The sequence below is a fragment of the Pseudoliparis swirei genome, chromosome 22 (assembly GCF_029220125.1).
Source record: "Pseudoliparis swirei isolate HS2019 ecotype Mariana Trench chromosome 22, NWPU_hadal_v1, whole genome shotgun sequence".
In the NCBI taxonomy this organism is placed as follows: domain Eukaryota; kingdom Metazoa; phylum Chordata; class Actinopteri; order Perciformes; family Liparidae; genus Pseudoliparis; species Pseudoliparis swirei.
This window is the reverse complement of record NC_079409.1, coordinates 19,008,727-19,029,660: the sequence shown is the minus strand read 5'-3', so window position 1 is coordinate 19,029,660 and position 20,934 is coordinate 19,008,727. Positions and strand designations below refer to the sequence as shown.

At 45.6% G+C, this 20,934-nt stretch overlaps 2 protein-coding genes across 14 annotated transcripts in view; both read left to right on the top strand.

Moving 5' to 3' along the window:
- Positions 1 to 68: 68 nt before the first annotated feature.
- On the top strand, positions 69 to 7,312 carry dcaf13 (ddb1 and cul4 associated factor 13). Its single transcript, XM_056444302.1, has 11 exons — positions 69 to 269; positions 778 to 977; positions 1,070 to 1,177; positions 1,277 to 1,366; positions 1,462 to 1,617; positions 1,729 to 1,806; positions 1,899 to 1,981; positions 2,188 to 2,352; positions 2,939 to 3,074; positions 6,070 to 6,233; positions 7,050 to 7,312. Exons 1-11 carry the CDS (start codon positions 200 to 202, stop codon positions 7,135 to 7,137), a joined length of 1,338 nt encoding a protein of 445 aa, XP_056300277.1. The 5' UTR covers positions 69 to 199; the 3' UTR covers positions 7,138 to 7,312.
- Positions 7,313 to 11,924: 4,612 nt separating this feature from the next.
- rims2a (regulating synaptic membrane exocytosis 2a) overlaps positions 11,925 to 20,934 on the top strand; it is a 144,854-nt gene continuing 135,844 nt past the window's right edge. For 12 of the 13 annotated variants that reach the window (XM_056444735.1, XM_056444734.1, XM_056444731.1 and 9 more), the window contains exon 1: positions 11,925 to 12,122. In XM_056444735.1, the coding sequence (XP_056300710.1) occupies positions 11,929 to 12,122 (194 nt within the window). In that variant the 5' untranslated portion in view covers positions 11,925 to 11,928. Of the gene's footprint in view, positions 12,123 to 16,761; positions 16,791 to 20,934 lie in introns of those variants that run through there. The other variant, XM_056444744.1, reaches the window with a different exon arrangement.

Here is a 20,934-nt window from a genome sequence, read left to right as displayed (position 1 = left end):
GTCTTTCTCTGCTAGATTCCGCTTCTTGATCGCTGTTTCTGTGACGTAACCAGGAGGACTGGACATCCCACAATGCAACGCGGTCAAACTCATTTCTTCTTCCTCAACACATGGCTTGTGCTTGCTAATATTTTTATTTTGTTAGACCCAAGTCTAACGGCACTTTTTAAGTGTATTTCCATTTTCATTCTTCCACCAAATGAAGGTTAAAGTCCTCTCGAGGAACCCGGATGATTACGTCCGGGAGACTAATCTAGATATTCAACGTGGTAAGTGAAACAGTGTAATCTAAAAGGCTAAAGCACAGGATGCTAACCTAGTGCTAGCCAGCTTTCCCTCAGGAGACATCAGCCACAGACATTTATTTATATAAAATAAGGCGAGTCGAACCTCGTCTTTCTCCAAATCTTGACGTTGTTACAAAAACACACAACGCCAACCATATTTGGAGAAGCTGTCTGTAAGCTTCGATATATAAAGCAAATAAGATGCATTTCATGTGCACGTAACTAACGTTAACATTAGCAGGTATTTAATGTCGGCGAATGGAAATCGTGAGGGAGATATAATTTGTAACTTTAAGTGTGTTTGAATTGCTCCAAAGAAGGAAGAAAACTGCACGAATAATCCCGTGCAATGTCACGTTGAATGTAATTTACAGTTTATGTTTATCAGCCGAATTGCTTGCATTGAAACGAACGAATCGCATCTCTTAGCCATCTAGAATATGAGAATATCTCGCAATTTTATGAAGTAGTGACTACTCTTTGTTGTTAGTCCCCAGAAACTATGACCCGACTCTGCATCCGTTTGAGGTGAGCAGAGAGTACACCCGGGCCCTGAACGCCACCAAGCTCGAGAGGGTGTTCGCCAAGCCTTTCCTGGCCTCTCTGGACGGACACAGAGATGGGGTCAACTGCATGGCCAAGCACACCAAGAGCCTCTCCACCCTGCTCTCTGGCTCCTGCGACGGGGAGGTGACTACCTGCCAAATCCTTAATATATTACCTCAGCTTGCCACACAATTCTGTGCCGTGCACTCATTGTTAACATTTGATCTGATCCGTAGGTGAAAGTGTGGAATCTGACCAAACGCGAATGTGTCCGCACTCTCCAAGCGCACGAAGGGTTCGTCCGGGGAATGGTCGTCCGCTCTTGTGGAACCTCCTTCTTCACGGTGACTGCCTCGCTTCGACCGCTACGGTTTTAAGAATCGTTGGTCTTTTTGTTAGCTGACCTCTAAATACAGCGTCTGTATTTATTTTAACTGTAACAGGTTGGTGACGACAAAACTATCAAGCATTGGAAAATGGAGACACCTGGTTACGGCGAGCAAGAGGAGCCACTCAACACTATCCTGGGCAAGGTGTGATTAGTGGGCATTTTCCTTGGTATTGTATCAGACCGTCGGTGAATCATCGCATTTCCGTCATTGTGAACATTATTCTTGTTCTTTTGCAGACTGTCTTCACCGGCCTGGACCACCACCAGAAGGATGCCGTGTTCGCCACATGTGGCCAGCAGGTGGACATCTGGGACGAGAAGAGGAGCAGCCCAATCCGCTCTTTCACTTGGGGCGTAGACAGCTTCAGCGCCGTGCGCTTCAACCCGGTGGAGGTGAGACTGGAGAACAATTGGTTCATCTCCCGACTCCTGTCAAAGGGGTTATTTACATCAGCCCCCCTGCTGATGTCTTTTAAAGTCTTAACGGTTGACATCTTTCCACAGACTGAACTACTTGCAAGCTGTGCCTCTGACAGAAGTATCGTACTGTATGACATGAGAGAATCAACGCCACTTAAAAAGGTAGGGTTCACCTTTAGTCACCTTCTCTCTCCGCCTTGGCTCACAATGATATGATTTCTATCTCTTGTGTTTTTTCCATTTTTCTTTTTTAGGTTATCATGACAATGAGAAGCAACACATTATCTTGGAACCCTATGGAAGCCTATTACTTCACATGTGCTAATGAGGACTACAAGTGAGTTGACGATTGTTTCAGTGATTCACATAAATCATCTTGCGCTGAAGAAGTCTTGCATGTCCAAATGTAAAGTCCTGCTCTGCACTTTTGGTCGATTTTCAAAATGGATGGATGATTAATTCACGGCTCGTTATTATTTTACTATTGCACTTTCCACTAAAGCCCAGTTTGAATAACGGCTGAATCTGTCTTTGTCTCATCAGCCTCTACACATATGACATGAGGTACCTGGACCAGCCAGTCACAGTGCACATGGACCACGTCTCTGCAGTGCTGGATGTTGACTATTCTCCAACAGGGAAGGAGTTTGTATCTGCCAGTTTTGACAAAACCATCCGCATCTTCCCCAAGGACGGTGGCCACAGCAGGTTAGTAGGACCCTGAACACCGGCGTAAAACAAATACCATTACCACATGCTTACTTTTACTTTTCCTTTCCGACTGAACCAGTGGAGAAGGCAGAATAATTATTCTTTGTGTCATGGTGGTTATTAGTTTTGATTCTGGGCCTGTAAAGTGTTTTATTTATAATTTCGAGAATACCGTATATAATTTATTGTGATTCAGAAGCCAACAGTTAGTTATCCTCCCGGGGCACGTCCAAATGTACGTCCATACTTTGAACACACACTGAATCTTGCAAATGCCATAAGGAAAAACTATAGATAATCCATGTCATAACAACTGTAAAAAAAATAAAAAAGTGTTAATTAAAGTTGCCAACCAGCTTTAACGGAGCAACGCCATCACTTGTGTTATTAGTGCTAACGTGACAAGACAAAACGTCAACTTTTGAAAAAGGCCCATGTTGACTTACTGAAGTATTGAGACGTTGTTAAAACAAAGTGGCTGAATAAGTAAAATAAACACGGCACGGTTTCCTGGTTCCAACTATCGGTTCATGTATAAGTGTTTGCTTTGTTGTTGTTTATTATAATCCTTTTTTCTATTTAGGGAGGTCTACCACACCAAACGCATGCAGCATGTCATCTGCATAAAGTGGTCAGTAGACAACAAATACATCCTGAGCGGCTCCGACGAGATGAATATCCGACTGTGGAAAGCCAACGCAGCTGAGAAGCTGGGAGTGGTGAGTCCGACCTCGTCTTCCTCCTGCTTTATATCAGAACTCCAGCTTCAATCGATCACGCATCCAAGGCAACTCGCAGCTTCTTGGTGAGCAGGAAGTGGCGTAGCGGCGGGTCAACCAACAGCTGTACGGCCCCCCCCGCTCTCCATGTCATACTGTATCTCCCTCCAGCGTATTACCGGATCTTGTCTTTTATGAGTTGGCAGCATTCCTCGACACAGCCGGGCCCGCTTCAGAGCGGTGGGAGCGGGCAACTATGCCAGGAGCAAATGTCCTGATGGATGCTGACTGAGGGCAGAATCACTCTCAATAAGTTCACTGTACCAATTGGCACGTAACTCCACCCCCAGCCCCACTAATGACCGCTGACTGTATCTTGTGAAGAGAGTACCACATGGCTTGCACATGTTTATGTTGTGCTCAACTGTCCAAGAAAGCTTTTATGAAATGCTAGGAAGGCGTCCCAATGCCCCCAAAAATCCCAGTTCGAGCGGAATAATGTAGATCGTCTTTCATCCCTAATCGGATTCTCCTCTCGCGTATTCTCTTAATGCAGCTCCTGAGTGGAAAATCGTCCCCCTTTTGGCACTAGTTTTACCGTCACCGTGCAAGAGAAGATTTATCCGCATGCGTTGCACTTAAAGAGATCAGACACGGGCTGCTCCTATCAGCAGTTTGGATCAGCCAATCACTTAAAGCGGGCAACGCCGAACATAATGAAGCATTAACAATCAAGTTGCACTGAAGGGGTCTTTAATTATCAAGGTGTGTGTGTGTGCGTGTGCGTGTGCGTGTGCGCGCGTGCGTGCGTGCGCATACACATTTTGTATTTGCAGGTCCATCCATTGTTTTTTGTTGTCGCGTGTGCGTTGCCCTCTAAACACGAAATATTCGGCCAGTAGTGCTGCTGCTGGCATACAAACAACTCGACACGCAAGAAAAATGTTGGAACTGCAGTCAAAGGACTGAAAGGAACCCGAGAGAGAACCGGCCTGTCTACACGGCCACATCGTGAAAGCAGCGCAGCAACAACTGCTCAAATCCTCCAACCGTGGTTACGTTCCCAATGTGCGGTCACCAGTGTCAAAACACAACACCAAAGAAACTTGTGTGCGAGTGAGAGACTCGAGCCATTAGGCAGCCGGTGTAGACGGCTGTATTGATTCACTAAGATGGAAGTGTATCGGCTCCTCGGAAGACATGTAGCGCAACGCTCCTGTGACATCACACTAAAAACAAAACAGTCCTTTCAGAATTATTTTGTATCAAAACCCGATGCCTACATTACCCACAATGCAATGTGTAGTGTGGTTACGTCACGATGGCTGCTGAATTCTTTCTAACCTGTATGACTTGTTTTAACGGTGGCTGCTTGCCCCCTCGTTGACCGAGTCCACAGCGTCATCCTGGTCAACTTCTCTATCCAGTTTATTTTATATGGAGCATCAGCAGGGCCATGGCAGGAGGCATCAGAACCAGCCAGGTCCAATGGACCCTATGAGACGAGAAGCCACAAGAACTCCGCGGAGGAAGTAGAGTTAGTAATGTGTGATGGAAAGATGAAAATTCATCCAAAAGGAGAGAGAGAAGAGGAGAGAGGTGCTCAGTGTATCCTAAACGTCCCCCAGCAGCTATAAGCCTATAGCAGCATCTCAAGGGGCTGGACCAGGTGAACCTGATTCAGCCCTAACTATAAGCTCTGTCAAAGAGGAAAGTCTTAAGACTACTCTTAAACGAGGTGACTGTCTGCCTCCCGGACTAAAGGTGGAAGCTGGTTCCATAAAAGAGGAGCTTGATAACTAAAGGCTCTGGCTCCCATCCTACTTTTTAAGACTCTAGGAACTACAAGTAGTCCCGCATTTAGTGAGCGCAGCTCTCTAGTGGGCCAATATGGTACTACAAGCTCCTTAATATATGATGGTGCATATCTCTTGGATGGGATCTTCCATCCATCATCGTACCAATGGCATTTAGCAAGCTAACCACTTGTGTGTGATGGGGGGGGCGGGTTGGTTTACTCCCACAGGATCAGCATATACGGCTCTTCTCCGGCAAATTGAATCTGAGACAAATCATTGCTTTTAATTAGAATAAAAGCCTTGAGGAGTGCGGCCCCGCTTTATTGAGGGGGGGGGGGGGGGTCTTCTTGTTGCGCTGGTGTCTTCACTTTTTAACGGACATTGATTCCGTTTTGAGCGGGTGTGCCGTTGAGCTGAGGTCGCTGCTTCCTGTACGGGCCAACATTTTATGATGTCAAGGCAATGTAACTGTCGGTGATTAACGAAACGCCACCTGAGCTCAATGCAGACTTTCTTCCTGTGGTCAGCACCAAACTCCACGCTCGTACTCTCCTCCTGGAAATAGTCATCGTTACCGGCTGTGAATGACCCCAGTCACACTATAGGTCTAAATGCAACAGTTACTGTTACAGGGCAGCTGACTCCGATATGCCTCGTGGTCGTCCTGTGTTCTGATCTCAAGCTGAAGAAAGAGACGGTCATCACGCAAAAAAATATATAGGAGATCAAATGCCTAAAAACGAGACCCATTATTACTTCATGTGGCCAAAGTATTGACGACTGTCTCAAAGACGAGAAGTCCGTTAGCTCCGCTTAACAAAAACGGCTGTTCTGGTTCGATCCAATTACCTATCGGCACTTTTAAAGGCGGGCAGACACGGTTCGGTTGACACCTAGATCATATGTTAGCCCGACTCCAACACTTCAGACCACATTTTTACAGTTTGGTTCGAGCAGTTCCAGAGTGCCACCTCCCACGCGACTGCTGTCGAAAGATATTTCAAAAATTATTTGGTTGGTAGTTTTAAGGTTCGTTCAGAGAAACACAAAGCTGATTTTTGGCGTGGAGAGATGGCGTGCTAAATGTCAATGCAAAGCAAGGTCTATTTCTCCTGACTTTGTCTTGTTCTTCTTCTTGTCTTTGCCATTTTTTCTTCTTCTGCTCTGTCCAACTCATCCTCCTTTGTGTCCCTCAGCTGGCCCCCAGAGAGCGGGAGGCCACCAACTACAGCCAGAAGCTGAAGGAGAAGTTCCAGCACCACCCGCAGATCCGGCGCATCGCTCATCACCGACACCTGCCCAAGAGCCTCTACCACCAGACCAAGGAGCTGCGGGTTATGAAAGAGGCTCGTCGCAAGAAGTACGTGCTAATTAGTTTTAAGATAACCATTTAATCTAAAACAGGATTCGTACGGTCATGGAAAACCTGGAAAAGTCATGGAAAAAAACTTACATCATAAAAGTTTAGGAAAAGTCATGGAAATTTGTTATAATCACATGTTCATTTACGCCGAGTTTGAAATAATTAATATGTTTTTTTAAAGAAAAACGCTCAAAATATAAGCCGGCGTACGCTCTCAATACGCTCAATGTTCTAAATTCTTCATGTTTTTACCGAGATTTCAGTTTGGTCATGCAAATTTGGTTTAAAGTCACGGAAAAGTCCTGGAAATCCATCGCTAAAAATGTGTAAGAACCCTGCTAAAAGCATGGCCACAACGCACCCTGTGTCTGCGTGGAGGTGATGCTGGTGGAGACTTGGGCTGATGCCAGGATGTGTCTGACCTACGCAGTCCCACCCGCCTCATGGAAACTGTCCCTGATGGCACTGCCTCCGATGACATGGTCCCAGTAGCCCTTACATACTCATTTACAGCTCTGTATGGTGGATTGATTGTTCCGGTGATTCATGGCTCAGTCTTCTAATTACTGGCAGTATTGTGACGTGTCAGACATGTTTGGACTGTGAATGATTTACTACCCATGCTTTATACATTATTTTCAGGGTACATTGGTGTAGTGGGTGACGTAGGTGTTGGGTCAACAGTCTCATATTCCCTCACTTCCTCCCCCCTCCTCTGTGTTTGCTCATCTCTCTATCCGCCCGTCTGTATATTCTCACCGGCAGTTTGTTCACGGCTTTTTTTTTCTTTCTTCCTTTCTTTCTTTCTTTCAGGGAGAGGAATGTTCGGAAGCACAGCAAGCCGGGAAGTGTTCCTCTGCTGTCCGAGAAGGAGAAGCACGTTGTGACCGTGGTCAAATAGGCAGAGCCAGGACCGATGCCCGTCCCCCAGATCACCCCCACATGGGACATGTTCAGACTGCCCTCACTTAAAAGTGAGGGGCGAGAAACGTGTCCGTTGGGACAAGTTGGATGCATCATTCGAAGCCCGAGGACACAGACTGTAAATACATAGACATTAAATATGGTAAAACTGACTCGAGTGACTAATTGCACATTTTTGCTTTGAGCAAGTTTGCTTCATTACTCTTTTTTTAATAAACGATGAGCTGATTTGAATTGATCCAGTGTTTTAAAGAGTGTCATGTGACATGGTTTACAGTCTTATTAGTCTTTTCCATAAAATGAAGTTCCGGACACTCGCTAAAGTTGATTATTGAACCTCTCAGAGCTGGCGTAACATTTCAGTATGCTTCAAATGACCCTCCGCCCGACATCTACTGGACAAAAGTGTTCGTTGTGACAACAACAACAAAAAGGAAGCATGATGTCATAGTCCATCTACCTAGGTGGAACGAAAGATGTTTTGCCTTTTAAATGGCGGCGCTCTATTAGATATTATAAATTTGGCCACGTACCACATTCCTTCAAAGTGGCTGTAATTAAACGTCTCCTGAAGAAGCCCACCCTGGATCCAGAGGTGTTGGCTAACTACAGACCGATCTCTAACCTCCCCTTCCTCTCCAAGATCCTTGAGAAACAAGTCGCACACCAGTTGTCACTTTCTACATCATAATAGTTTATTTGAGGAGTTTGTCAGGATTTAGAAAACAGCACTGGTGAGAATTACGAATGACCTCCTAATGGCATCAGGTAAAGGATTCATCTCTGTACTCGTCTTGTTAGACCTTCGTTCTGCATTCGACACCATTGACCATGACATCCTGTTACAGAGACTGGAGCAGTCGATTGGCATTTCAGGCACGGCACTAAGTTGGTTTAAATCCTATTTATCAAATAGATCTTAATTTGTATTTGTAAGCGATGAAGCCTCGATGACCACCAACATTAGTCACAGAGTTCTGTGGACCAATTTTATTTACCTTATATAAGCTTCCTTCGGGCAATATCAGGAAACACTCCATAAACTTCCATTGTTATGCAGATGATACTCAACTATATCGATCAAACCAGAGTAGAGCAACCAGCTCACTAAAATTCAAGCATGTCTTAACCCTTGTGTTGCCTTAGGGTCATTTTGACCCGAATCAATATTACACCCTCCCCCCGCCTTAGGATTAATTTGACCCCATTCAATGTTTAATGTCGGTGTTCCTTCGGTAGTCAACAAACAAACATAAAGTGCCTCACACTTAAACTTGGAAAACAATATTAATTCTAATAATTTTCTGGAGGTTTTAATTGCTGGCGTCAAATTGAACCCAAAGGGTAAAATATGTTAGTAAATATAAAGGTAACAGGAGGGTGAAACATTGAATCGGGTCAAAATGACCCAAAGGCGGGGGGAGGGTGTAATATTGATTCGGGTCAAAATAACCCTAAGGCAACACAAGGGTTAAAGACATAAAAACATGGATGACCTGCAACTTCTTGATGTTAAACTCAGACAAAACCGAAGTAATTTTAATCGCCCCTGAGCACCTCAGAGATCAATTATCTGGTGATGTGGTTTCTGTAGACGGCATTGCCCTGTCATCCAACAAGACTGTAAAGTATCTTGGCGTTATCTTTGATCGGGACTTGTCCTTTAACTCCCACGTAAAGCAAATCTCAAGGACTGCATTCTTTCATCTACGTAATATATCAAAAATCAGGCACATCTTGTCTCAAAAAGATGCAAAAAAAATTCACGCGTTCGTTACTTCTAGACTGGATTACTGCAACTCCTTATTATCAGGCTGCTCTAATAAGTCTCTTAGGTCCCTCCAGTTGATCCAGAATGCTGCAGCTCGTGTTCTCACTAAAACTAAGAAAAGAGATCACATCACTCCTGGACTAGCTGCTCTGCACTGGCTCCCAGTACAATCAAGAATCACTTTTTAAATCCTTCTCTTAACCTACAAAGCCTTGATTGGTGATGCACCATCATATCTTAAGGAGCTTGTAGTACCATATTGCCCCACTAGAGAGCTACGCTCACTAAATGCGGGGCTACTTGTAGTTCCCAGAGTCTTAGAAAGTAGAATGGGAGCCAGAGCCTTTAGTTATCAAGCTCCTCTTCTATGGAACCAGCTTCCACCTTCAGTCCGGGAGGCAGACACAGTCACCTCATTTAAGAGTAGACTCAAGACTTTCCTCTTTGACAGAGTTTATAGTTAAGGGCTGAATCAGGTTCACCTGGTCCAGCCCCTTGATATGCTCATTATGCTGCTATAGGCTTATAGCTGCTGGGGGACGTTTAGGATGCACTGAGCACCTATCTCCTCTTTTCTCTCTTTACTTATGGATGCATTTTCATCTCTCCATTACACATTATTAACTCTTCCTCTCCGGAGTCTTTGTGACTTCACGTCTCATAGGGTTCATTGGACCTGGCTGGGTCTGATGCCATGGCCCTGCTGATGCCCCGCCCACTCCTCCTCTCTACCTCCATCTGCCTGATGGATCACGGAGGTCTGGATCGTGGTCCATGCCTACTACCAACTATTCATACACTCTGTCATATTCATTGAATGTATTGTAACTCTGTAATGATTCCTTCTGGTCACATGGCATCTATTGCACCTGTCCATCCGGGGAGAGGGATCTTCCTCTGTTGCTCTCCTGAAGGTTTTTTCCCTGTGAAAGGTTGTTTTCTAGTTTTTGGGAGTTTTTCCTGATCCGATGTGAGGTCCTGGGTCAGGGATGTCGCATGTGTACGGATTGTAAAGCCCTCTGAGGCAAATTTGTAATTTGAGATATTGGGCTACACAAAATAAACTGAATTGAATTGAATGTTCTACACATTGAAACTGCTTCTCAATAATCTGACCAATGGGAAGTCCGTACTTTGTACAACACACCTGAGCGATCGCTCAGCAATGTGCCAGTGATCTCCAGATGTTTTGGTAAGATCAATGGGAATGTTAAGACTATTTTCAATTAAGTTTTGTGTTGCCCAAAATTAAAAACATTGCCTCAAAGGAATTTACAATCTATACATACGACAACCTCGCGTCAGCACACGGAATTGTGCTGGATATTAAAACCTGAGGAGCGCAAGGGCAGATGTTCTGACTTCCTCACAACACTTTAGTTATTAGTTAACTTTAGGCCAACAGTCGTGATCTGAATCATTCAGAATTGTACGATTTCTGCAGAGAGGTTGACATACATGATGACGTAACAAAGATAAAGGTGCATTGTGGTGTCGAAGGCTGCAGAAAAAGTGAAGTTTGGGGAATACAAACAATTGTTTGGGTAGAAGGTGAATACGGAAGGCACTAACATTCGTTTTCATAATCTTCCAGTTATTTTACCCGTTTAATGCATCAATCAATTGGTCTCCAAAATGTCAGAAGTATTGGGCAAAAGTGGACATCACAAGTTCCTGTCGAGTTTGACCCAAGACGTTCATTTTGAATCAGACTATATTCAAATAAATAAAGATTTTCCTCAGTGTCACAGAAGCCTTGCCTTTGTGACGGTTTGAGACACACATCCAGTGTGTGTGTGTGTGTGTGTGTGTGTGTGTGCATGCGTGTGTATGTATGCTCGCGTGCGCGTGCGTGCTCCACGCCGGCGTAACACATGAATAAGATAAACCCAGGGCTGCCACAGACCTGCAGTAACACTCATTGTCACTAGTCATGTTCTGTATTCATTCTCGCGGTGCTCGTGATCTGACGATGAAATATGCGTCACCTCTCCCGGCGCGCTGCCGCTCCAGCTCACGCGCCGCGCCTCCGGTCCGCGTTTTCGCGTCGGCTCTCTGCCGCCTGCTGTCAATGAACATCCAACGCGTCCTCTCAGCTTTACTCCTGTACGCGTTTCCATCGCTCCTCCTCCTATCCGGATTTTATCCCCCCCCCCCCCCCCACCTCTCTCTCTCTCATTGCATCCATTTTTGTGCATTTAAGAAATCTCCAAGAATTACCAATCTGGAGGAGAGCGAGCTACCCAGAGTGCCACAGAGGAGGGTTAAGGACCCCGACCAAACGGACGGACCGGGTGTCTTTGACATCCCACCATGCGAGTACCAGCGTTCTGAAGGATGGCAGCGATGGGTTAGACAGGATTTAACATGACGGCAAAATAAAAGGCAAGAGTGGTTTTGTTTTTAGTTTTGTTTTTTTTGTCGTTTCCCTTTTTTTCCCTTTTCAAAAAAATCCCTGGATGGATGCGGAGGCTTGTGTTTGGAATACCTGAAGGTTGTAGCCTTTACAGCTCGTGCACTCTGGCTTCATTTTAAGGGCATCTATTTCTAATCCTGAGCGTTCTTTCTATTTGAGAAAGATGTGTCTAGAAGAAAGGAGAGAAATCTGGCGTTTCAACCGGCAACAGCTTCAATATCGGGCGATGCTCATTCGGCTTCAGCGTGTTTGATAACCCCATTACGATCACTCTAGACGGAGATGGGGAGGGAGGGGGGGGGGGGGCTGTAATTCATATTTCCGACGCTTATTTCTGCAGCACAAGTGCAATGTGTGTGCATGATCGGCTACTATACCGAGATGCCATGCCGCCTGTGAACCGCGAATGCGACCGGCAAATGAAACCATTTGACGGCTTGAAATGTAGCAACAACAAACAATAAAAACAACAAATACATCGCCCAGAATGCTGCTGGTTGACAGTGCTCTTCTCGTCTTTTTTTGTTTGTTGTTGTTGTTATTATTTTGTTGTTGTAAATTGTAGCCACTGTGTGTAAAAGATGTCCGCTCCACACGGGCCCCGGGGCGGCCCTGGCCCTGCTGCCGCTGCCGCCGCCGCCGCCGCTGCCTCGGCGGCCGGCGCCATGCCGGAGATGCCCGACCTCAGCCACCTCACCGAGGATGAGAGGAAGATCATCCTCGGCGTCATGGACCGACAGAAGAAGGAGGACGCGAAGGAGCAGTCGATGTTAAAGTAAGTTAAAAATGAAAAGAAAAGAAGAGTAAAGAGCACGCGGAGCTGTTTGGAGCTGTTTGTTGCTGCTGCTGGCGGTGAACAACCCCACGGGTCTATGTCGGGTTGTTGTTATAGTGGCACATTGCTGTCGCCACCCTGGTGGATCGTGTTGCCACTTGACATCCAGGCTCGAGCCGTCTGCTCGCCGGTAGGAGCGAGGGGACACGAGCCGTTCCCTCGGTTATCATCTCTCGTTGGCTCCTCGTTCAGGAAATACTTTATTTGAATGGCTGAGTATCATTTCGTAATGCGGCATATACTACTCCAACCTCATTCCTCCCCCTGTCTTTGCTGTGGCTGTGTAGCTTTACTACTCTACATGGGCTGGGTTAGCAGCAGCGGGCGCCATTTTCACGTGAAAAGCACGCCGACTCGCTTTAACCTCTCCCCACGAGCGTCACCGACATTACACAATGTGACACCGGAAAGATCATTTAAGGTGTCCTTTGTGGCGGAAATGGCGCACGCGGGGCGTGTGTGGTTCTCAAACGTTACCCCCCCCCAGCCTCCCCCCCCCCCTCCTCCTCCTGTGTACAGATGTCGCTCGGAGCTGTTTCAGCACCACGGAGCTGTTCACTGTGGGGTTCACTTTTTAAGGTGGACTGGACTGTTCCTGCTTTAACCTTTACTGTGTTGAGCCATCGTTATATCGTTATACTCTGGTGACTGGTCATAAACACACACACACACACACACACACACACACACACACACACACACACACACACACACACACACACACACACACACACACACACACACATACTCACTCACTCAGTTGATGTATTTTTAAGACAACATTTGGCTTGACGTTATTAGGAAGATATCATTTCAGCGTGGTGGCCTTATACATGTTTCCATCCTGTTGATTTTCTGGTAGTTTCCCTCCTTCGATGGAATGAAGCACAAACCAGGCGCCTCTGTACTTTGACTATTTTGGTTTTAAATGCAGCACAGATTTTAGGGGACAGCCGATGAGGAAATCAATCCACATTTTAGCCAGAGACCCCTGTCAGGTGGCTGCAGCCTCAGCGTGATGAGTGACTTCAGTGTGAAAGAAGTGTGCCACTATCACAGGGAGCCGTTGTTTCCCCCCCCCCCCCCCCCCCCGTCATCCGGTAAACACTTGCTACTACGGCAGCATTCCTAATGGAGTGAAAGTTGTGCAATCCCTACCTTGTGCTGCTGCATGAGAAACATGACTCACGTACTCCAAGACACGGCTCGAGCCGCTGCAGAGCGTGCTGTGTGAATCAGCCAGGCCTTTTCCACCCACCCCCCAATAGCTGAGTATATTTCCTGTTTCTCTGAGGTAAAGGGGATTGTCAGTTGAAGTCACTCTTAGTCTGACAGTGATGTCAAAGCCTTGTGATGACTGAGCATGGGCAGAGGGGGCTGTTCTTTTTGTGTGTGCCAGGGACATGACACGACTGACTCTCTCACCATAATGTGAGGTAACTCTGATGGCAGGCCAGACACGACTTGTCTCAGTGGCCGTTACTTATGCCAAATTGCATAAGAATTATGTTTCCAGTCTCAGCTGCAGACCTTGGTTTCCTGAGTGTTTATCTAGGCAACAGGGCTATATTGATAATGCTAAACAGCTGACAAAAGACATGCAGTTAATATTAAGAGTTGACAGCCACCATTTCGTTGTGTTTCAGAGATAAAAAAGAAAAGAAAAGTCTCTTGACCCTCTTCGGACGAAAAGTAACGCTTTCTTTCACTGTTTTCTACAACGAGAATATATATATTTGAGTTTTACTGTGTTTCGTCTATACGTACAAGGTGACTCAAAATGAGTCGTCCCAACAGTACACCCCGGCTTTCTTTTACCTATGAATCACGCATACACGACTGCAGTGGATTAACTTGTCATCGGGTGCATCGCAGCATTTCCCGGCATTGTGGAAAACAAACACCCACACGGCGTCACGCAGCCTCACCGCCCGCTGCAAGTCCAAAACCAAACGGCGGCTCGGACGGCTTTTTTCCGCGAGAAAGTGGCGGTTTGAACATTTACTTAAATACACTTGTATAATCAGAGGGAACCCTGGTAGAATGGAGGGATGGTGAGGAGAGAGAGAGAGGAGAGAGAGAGGAGAGAGTCAACTCGCTGTCATCTCACTGGAGGTGCTAAAGAGAGCGTGGATGATGGGAATCCGGTGCTGCTGACTCGCATGCAATTAGCTCCTCTCTCTTAACAGGCCTGCGCCCGTTTGCGTGGAGAGAAATGTGCTGCAATCCATTTCCTAAAGTCCATTCGGTGGCGCTCTGCATATCATTCTTATAATTCTGTCCTGGAAAGTATATTTAATTCAATTCAATTCAATTCAGTTTATTTGTATAGCCCAATTTCACAAATTACAAATTTGTCTCGGAGTGCTTTACAATCTGTACACATAGACATCCCTGCCCCAAAACCTCACATCGGATCAGGAAAAACTCCCAAATAACCCTTCAGGGGGAAAAAAAGGGAAGAAACCTTCAGGAGAGCAACAGAGGAGGATCCCTCTCCAGGATGGACAGGTGCAATCTCTACACACAAAAACATGAACCCAGTCACTGCAGTTAAGCGCAGCTCCAGGTGCATTTGTTCCACTGAGCTATCGTGGCTTTCCATGCACCAGTAAGTCCCTGAGCAGCACAGCAGTGACGGGTTATGGGACCCCCACCCCCACCCCCAACCCCACCCACCCAGACACTTTGTCTCCCACGGGCACGCTGCCTGCGACGGGGTGAACCACAGAACGCCCGGGGCGCCTCTTCTCTTTCCTCCCCGCTCCGCCAGTCCTCTTGGGCTGCTTCCTGGTTTCTGCTCGGTGGCCAGGAGGGCCGGGGATGGAGCAGGAAGCGGGTCATGGGGGCGGGGTAATGATCTCCATCCTCTGACTTTGTCTTTCACGCCTCTACCCTCTAAACGCTTTGCCGTCGTTTCTGTTTCCCGTGCATATCGTGTTACCTGAGTTCCCATGCAAGCACGCACCCCCCCCCACCCACACACAAACACACGCACACACACACACGCACACACACGCACACACACTCACGCCACAGAAAGATGGTCAAACTTGAGGTGACCTTTTAAGTAAAAGCACCCTGGCTGACGTATTGTGTTTCCTTTCCAAAGATCACATGACTCCCAGTAAATATCCCGGTTCCACCGCCTTCTTGTGACAGTGTTGAACTCTTGAATCGGGGGGACTGTGTCACCTGCTCAGGGACCTCCTTTGACAGTGCTAATTATAGTGTCTGCCTTGTAGGAGGGACTCCCACTGAGATGCAGCGTTTCCAGGGCTCTGAGGTGTCTGCTGCTCAGCCATCTATTTGGGAACCCCCGTTTTTTTATTGCACAGGGCGAAGGACGCCCCCCCCCCCTCAGTGCCCGTCTGAGAACATAATGCACCAGGGGGGTTTTCAGGATGTTTGATGTCAGAGATGAACATTTTGTCCTAAGACCCCCATCTGTACTTATATTTTATACCACCGACTTAGAAATGTTAGTCAGCTTTCACACTATTTACAATTAAGGCTTCAGTGTTATTATCTATCAATACTCAGAATAACTGCATCATGACAATATGATGAGGATGTTACAGAGAAAGACAGAGAAAGCTAACAAGAAATATAAATATATTCTCTATGATACTAAACGTGTGTATTAAACTATCATTGAATTACTTAGCAACTTGTAAGAAGAAATAAGAATAGTCTCAATTGAAGCAGCAGATTTACTGACTTGTTTGTCCATAATGTAAAAAAAAGAAGAACAAAATAAAATAAAACTACAATTCCCATAATGCAACTTCACAGAATCTCTCTTGCACCTCTGATGCACCCTGGAGTGTTTCGATTAGATTGTAAAATATATTTCTTTCAAAAATTTAGATTTAGATAACCCTGATGACTTCATCCATATTTATTTCGGACTCAAGAAAACTCTCTCGAACCCCCAGAAGACATTGACAATTATATATAATATAAATGTTTGAGTACTTGAGTATACGAGTCACATGGCCCAGGCCTTATTTGAATATTACCGTGTTGCCATATACATGTTACACCACTATCATCCCAGCTGTTACACTACACTGTACACCGAGAAGTATTAGTGATGTGAATCCAATTAGACGAGAAATTCGTTATTCCATTGAAACATTTCAATATGAATAGAGCTATAAAGTAACTGAACTGTTTACATGACTATCAAAAGGGTTAAGGGCCAGAGAGCTCATTGTAATAACCCTACATCATACTGTGTTAATAAGCAACATAGCTATGGTGCAGTGTGTGTGTGTGTGTGTGTGTGTATTCAACATGAAGAGCATTGACCGAATAGCTTTGATTGATCCCATCCCACCCGCCCATGAATACATAGAGTGACCACGACTTGTTGGACAGAGACAAACTGGCTATCCAGAAAAAAACAACATGTGTCAGTTCTGCAAACAAGAGCTGAGAGGCAGAGAAACACTTCCTGGTACACCGTACCTGTAAAGAAAGGAGAAGCACCGCGTTGAGCTAAACTGACGTCAAATGACAATGTCATGGGGGCAAGAAAATATGCGAAACAGTAGAAAACCAGTTTCAACGATACTTGAAACACCCAGCATCGGCACATTGTGGGTAAGTGCACGAGCAGTGTGTCGTGTAGCTTTCATGCAGTCTAAATGAGTATATTACTTATTATTATGATTATTATACTTCCATTGTAAACCTTGTACAACCTGCTGTGGCAGTACTGTACTCCATTATGTTCATGAGAGAGAGAGAGAGAGAGAGAGAGACCTATATGGTTGTGAGAGGAAGAGAAAGTGCACGAGTGAGGATGCTGTCTTGACTCCGTAAAGCACAGAGCGCACGCCAAACGAATACATCATCGTGCTAATTAAAGTACCACTGCTCTTCTGTTAGCAGGAGGTTGGCACGTTGTCAAGCGGTTCAGCCAGACAGGAGCACATTCTGAAACACTGAAACCATGTATCGAATACATTGAATGGGAGATTTAACAAGCTGCTCATAATCTGTGCTATTGTGGGAGTGAAGTATGTTTCCCTTTGTTATCTCCCATGCATATATATCTCACCACTTGTGTCCTGTTCTTGAGCAAAACGGTGAAGTTATGGCCCATAAAACAACAAACAATGAGCTGAAAGAAGCTTAATGCTGTGCACAGCTGAGTGTGATACTTCTCTAGGTTTTCACCAACTGTTCAACTGAAAATACATATTTATGGCTGCTTGTGTATGTTGCGGCTTGGCTTGTTGAAGTGTTTTCAACAGGAATAGTTTGCACTCTCGGTTGTGATGAGTCCCTTCCCTTTTAGCATAGATCCAGACCTCGATGATCCATCAGGCAGATAGGATCTATGACGTCTCATAGGGTCCGATGACCCCATGAGACGTGAAGTCAAAAGGACTCCGGGGAGAAAGCAGAGTTAGTAATGTGCAATAGAGAGATACAAATTCATCCATAAGGAGAGAGAAAAGAGGAGAGAGGTGCTCAGTGTATCCTAAACGTCCCCCAGCAGCTATAAGCCTATAGCAGCATATCAAGGCGCTGGACCAGGTGAACCTGATTCAGCCCTAACTATAAGCTCTGTCAAAGAGGAAGGTCTTAAGTCTGCTCTTAAATGAGGTGACTGTGTCTGCCTCCCGGACTGAAGGTGGAAGCTGGTTCCATAAAAGAGGAGCTTGATAACTAAAGGCTCTGGCTCCCATTCTACTTTTTAAGACTCTAAGGAACCACAAGTAGCCCCGCATTTAGTGAGCGTAGCTCTCTAGTGGGGCAATATGGTACTACAAGCTCCTTAAGATATGATGGAGCATCACCTATCAAGGCTTTGTCGGTTAGGAGAATGATTTTAAAAGTGATTCTTGATTTTACTGGGAGCCAGTGCAGAGCAGCTAGTGCAGGAGTGATGTGATATATTTTCTTAGTTTTAGTGAGAACACGAGCTGCAGCATTCTGGATCAACTGGAGGGACCTAAGAGACTTATTAGAGCAGCCTGATAATAAGGAGTTGCAGGAATCCAGTCTAGAAGTAACAAATGCGTGAACCAGTTTTTTTGCATCTTTTTGAGACAAGATGTGCCTGATTTTTAAAATATTACGTAGATGAAAGAATGCAGTCCTTGAGATTTGCTTTACGTGGGAGTTAAAGGACAAGTCCCGATCAAAGATAACGCCAAGATTCTTTACAGTGTTGTTGGATGCCAGGGCAATGCCATCTACAGAAACCACATCACAAGATAATTGATCTCTGAGGCGTTCAGGGCCGAGTAAAATAACTTCAGTTTTGTCTGAGTTTAACATCAAGAAGTTGCAGGTCATCCATGTTTTTATGTCTTTAAGATCTGCTTGAATTTTACTGAATTGGTTGCTCTCCTCTGGTTTTATCGATAGATATAGTTGAGTATCATCTGCATAACAATGACAGTTTATGGAGTGTTTCCTTATAATATTGCCCAAAGGAAGCATGTATAAGGTAAATAAAATTGGTCCAAGCACAGAACCTTGTGGAACTCCATGACTAATGTTGGTGGTTATCGAGGCGTCATCGTTTACAAATACAAACTGAGATCGATCTTAGAAATAGGATTTAAACCAACTTAGTGCGTTACCTGAAATGCCAAATGACTGCTCCAGTCTCTGTAACAGGATACCATGGTCAATGGTGTCGAATGCAGCACAAAGGTTTAACAAGATGAGTACAGAGATGAGTCCTTTATCTGATGCTATTAGGAGGTCATTTGTAATTTTCACCAGTGCTGTCTCGGTGCTGTGGTGTTTTCTAAATCCTGACTGAAACTCCTCAAACTATGATGATGTAGAAAGTGACACAACTGATTTGCGACCACTTTCAAGGATATTGGAGAGGAAAGGGAGGTTAGAGATCGATCTGTAGTTAGCCAACACCTCTGGATCCAGAGTGGGCTTCTTCAGGAGAGGTTTAATTAGAAGGAGAGAGGGGGACAAGGGGACAAGGGGAGAGGAGAGACGTTGACGTCTGAGATGCTATCCGGTCTCGTTGCTGATATGACAGCCTCCGTCTCCGTTGACGGAGCAATCGGCCTGCCATCTCCCACAGCCGGCTGTTCTTTTCCACCGAGCTCTATTGTCTCTCGGAACTTTGTTCTCAATAACATCTGCATTCGTCAGCATAGGTTTTATTCTCTTCTGGGCTCTTATCCTTCCAATAAGTTTGAATGGATATTCCTGCCCCTGGCTGCGCAATTTAAGATGCCCTTGGCAGAACATGAAAGTGGGAAAATATCTGAGGATGAGGTTGTGTTAACTAGTACAAGGGATGTTGCATATATATATATATCTATAAAATTGTGTTTGCGTAATATAATAAAGTGAACACGTTCTGTTACACTGTATGTGTTAAATAATTAGTCAACAGTGCCTCAAGCTGCTGTAATGTTTTGATATTTAAGCAGCTTATGTTGTTTGGTGAAATCATAAGCAGTTACCTTGTGTATCAATACCGCCAGTTCAATGTGTTGTATTGGCTCCAGCTTGCATGTGAAGTATTTGACTCAATTTCCCCAGGAAGAATACATGTTAAAATAGCGTCAGTTGCAACATTATCGAATAGTCCTGGATCGGAACAGAACCGCCTTAGCCCCAGTGCTAGAACATCTGTCCCGCTGTTGCACGCTGTGCCACACATTGCGATAGACAGAGCCGAATAGTGATAGGAAAAGCGGGGGGGGGGGGCAGCCTAGAGGCTAGAGGCAGCCTCGGCCAATGAGAGCAGAGAGAGTGGAGACGTGAAGGCAAAATGGGGACCGTGCACTTCATCACTTTTATGGCCATTCCCCGTCCCCCATCCACGCTGAGTGTAGTCAAGATAGAGGAAGATATACTGACCCTCTGAGGGAAGCCCAGTGCTTCGGAGGAGCGTCTGGGCCTGCTATGGAGTAGTGCTGGTGGTTAAATGTTTCTCTCAAAGTCCGATAGTAGTGGGATGATACAGCGGAGATAAAGTCAGCTCAACACACGATGTACACACTAACCGAGGAAGCTAAACAGGATTGTTTCTTCTTCTTTCGGTTCAAAGCAGCGGGACGGATGCTTTGAGAGCTAGCGAGACGTGGCGCCGTTTTTTTGGCCCGCTGCTAAAGGTCTGAACGTGGCACCAGGTCAAACCCCCACGCTGTTAGTTGGACTATTCATAGTGGAGACGTTTGGCTTTTCTGCAGCCAGGCATCTAAACAGGCAGCCAGGGCCTGGGGTCACTGAAGCGTACAGAAAAACCAGGTCGCAAGTCAAAAGGAGCTTTGCAGGACAGTCCAACCACCAGAAAGACAAAAGAGCACATTTGAATGATCGTGATTCATCATGTCGCTTCATCTCTCCTCCCATTGTGAGGGGTCTAGTTAGCATTAGCTCACTCAATAGCTTGTTTAGCTAGTAGTGGTACAGAAAAAGTAAATGTATCCTGCAAACATGTTTACAGAACTGTCGCTATATATGGTCCACTTATGAATCATTTGTCAAAAGCAAGCAGGCTTGTGGCGTCATGGTAGATTGTGAGGGGGGGGGGGGTGCTAGTGACTATTTTTTTGCTCTGTCCCGATGCACGCAGACCGGCGTCGGAGCTCTGCAGCGACCGCGATCGACCTATCGATCGGCGTATTGAGCACCCCTGCATTCAAGCATTAAATAGCCGAGAGTTTTTTTCAGCGTGAGAAATACGATGTGTGGCGGGAGTGCGTGAATTAAGACCGAAATGCGTGAGTCTCACGCTCAATGCGTGAGA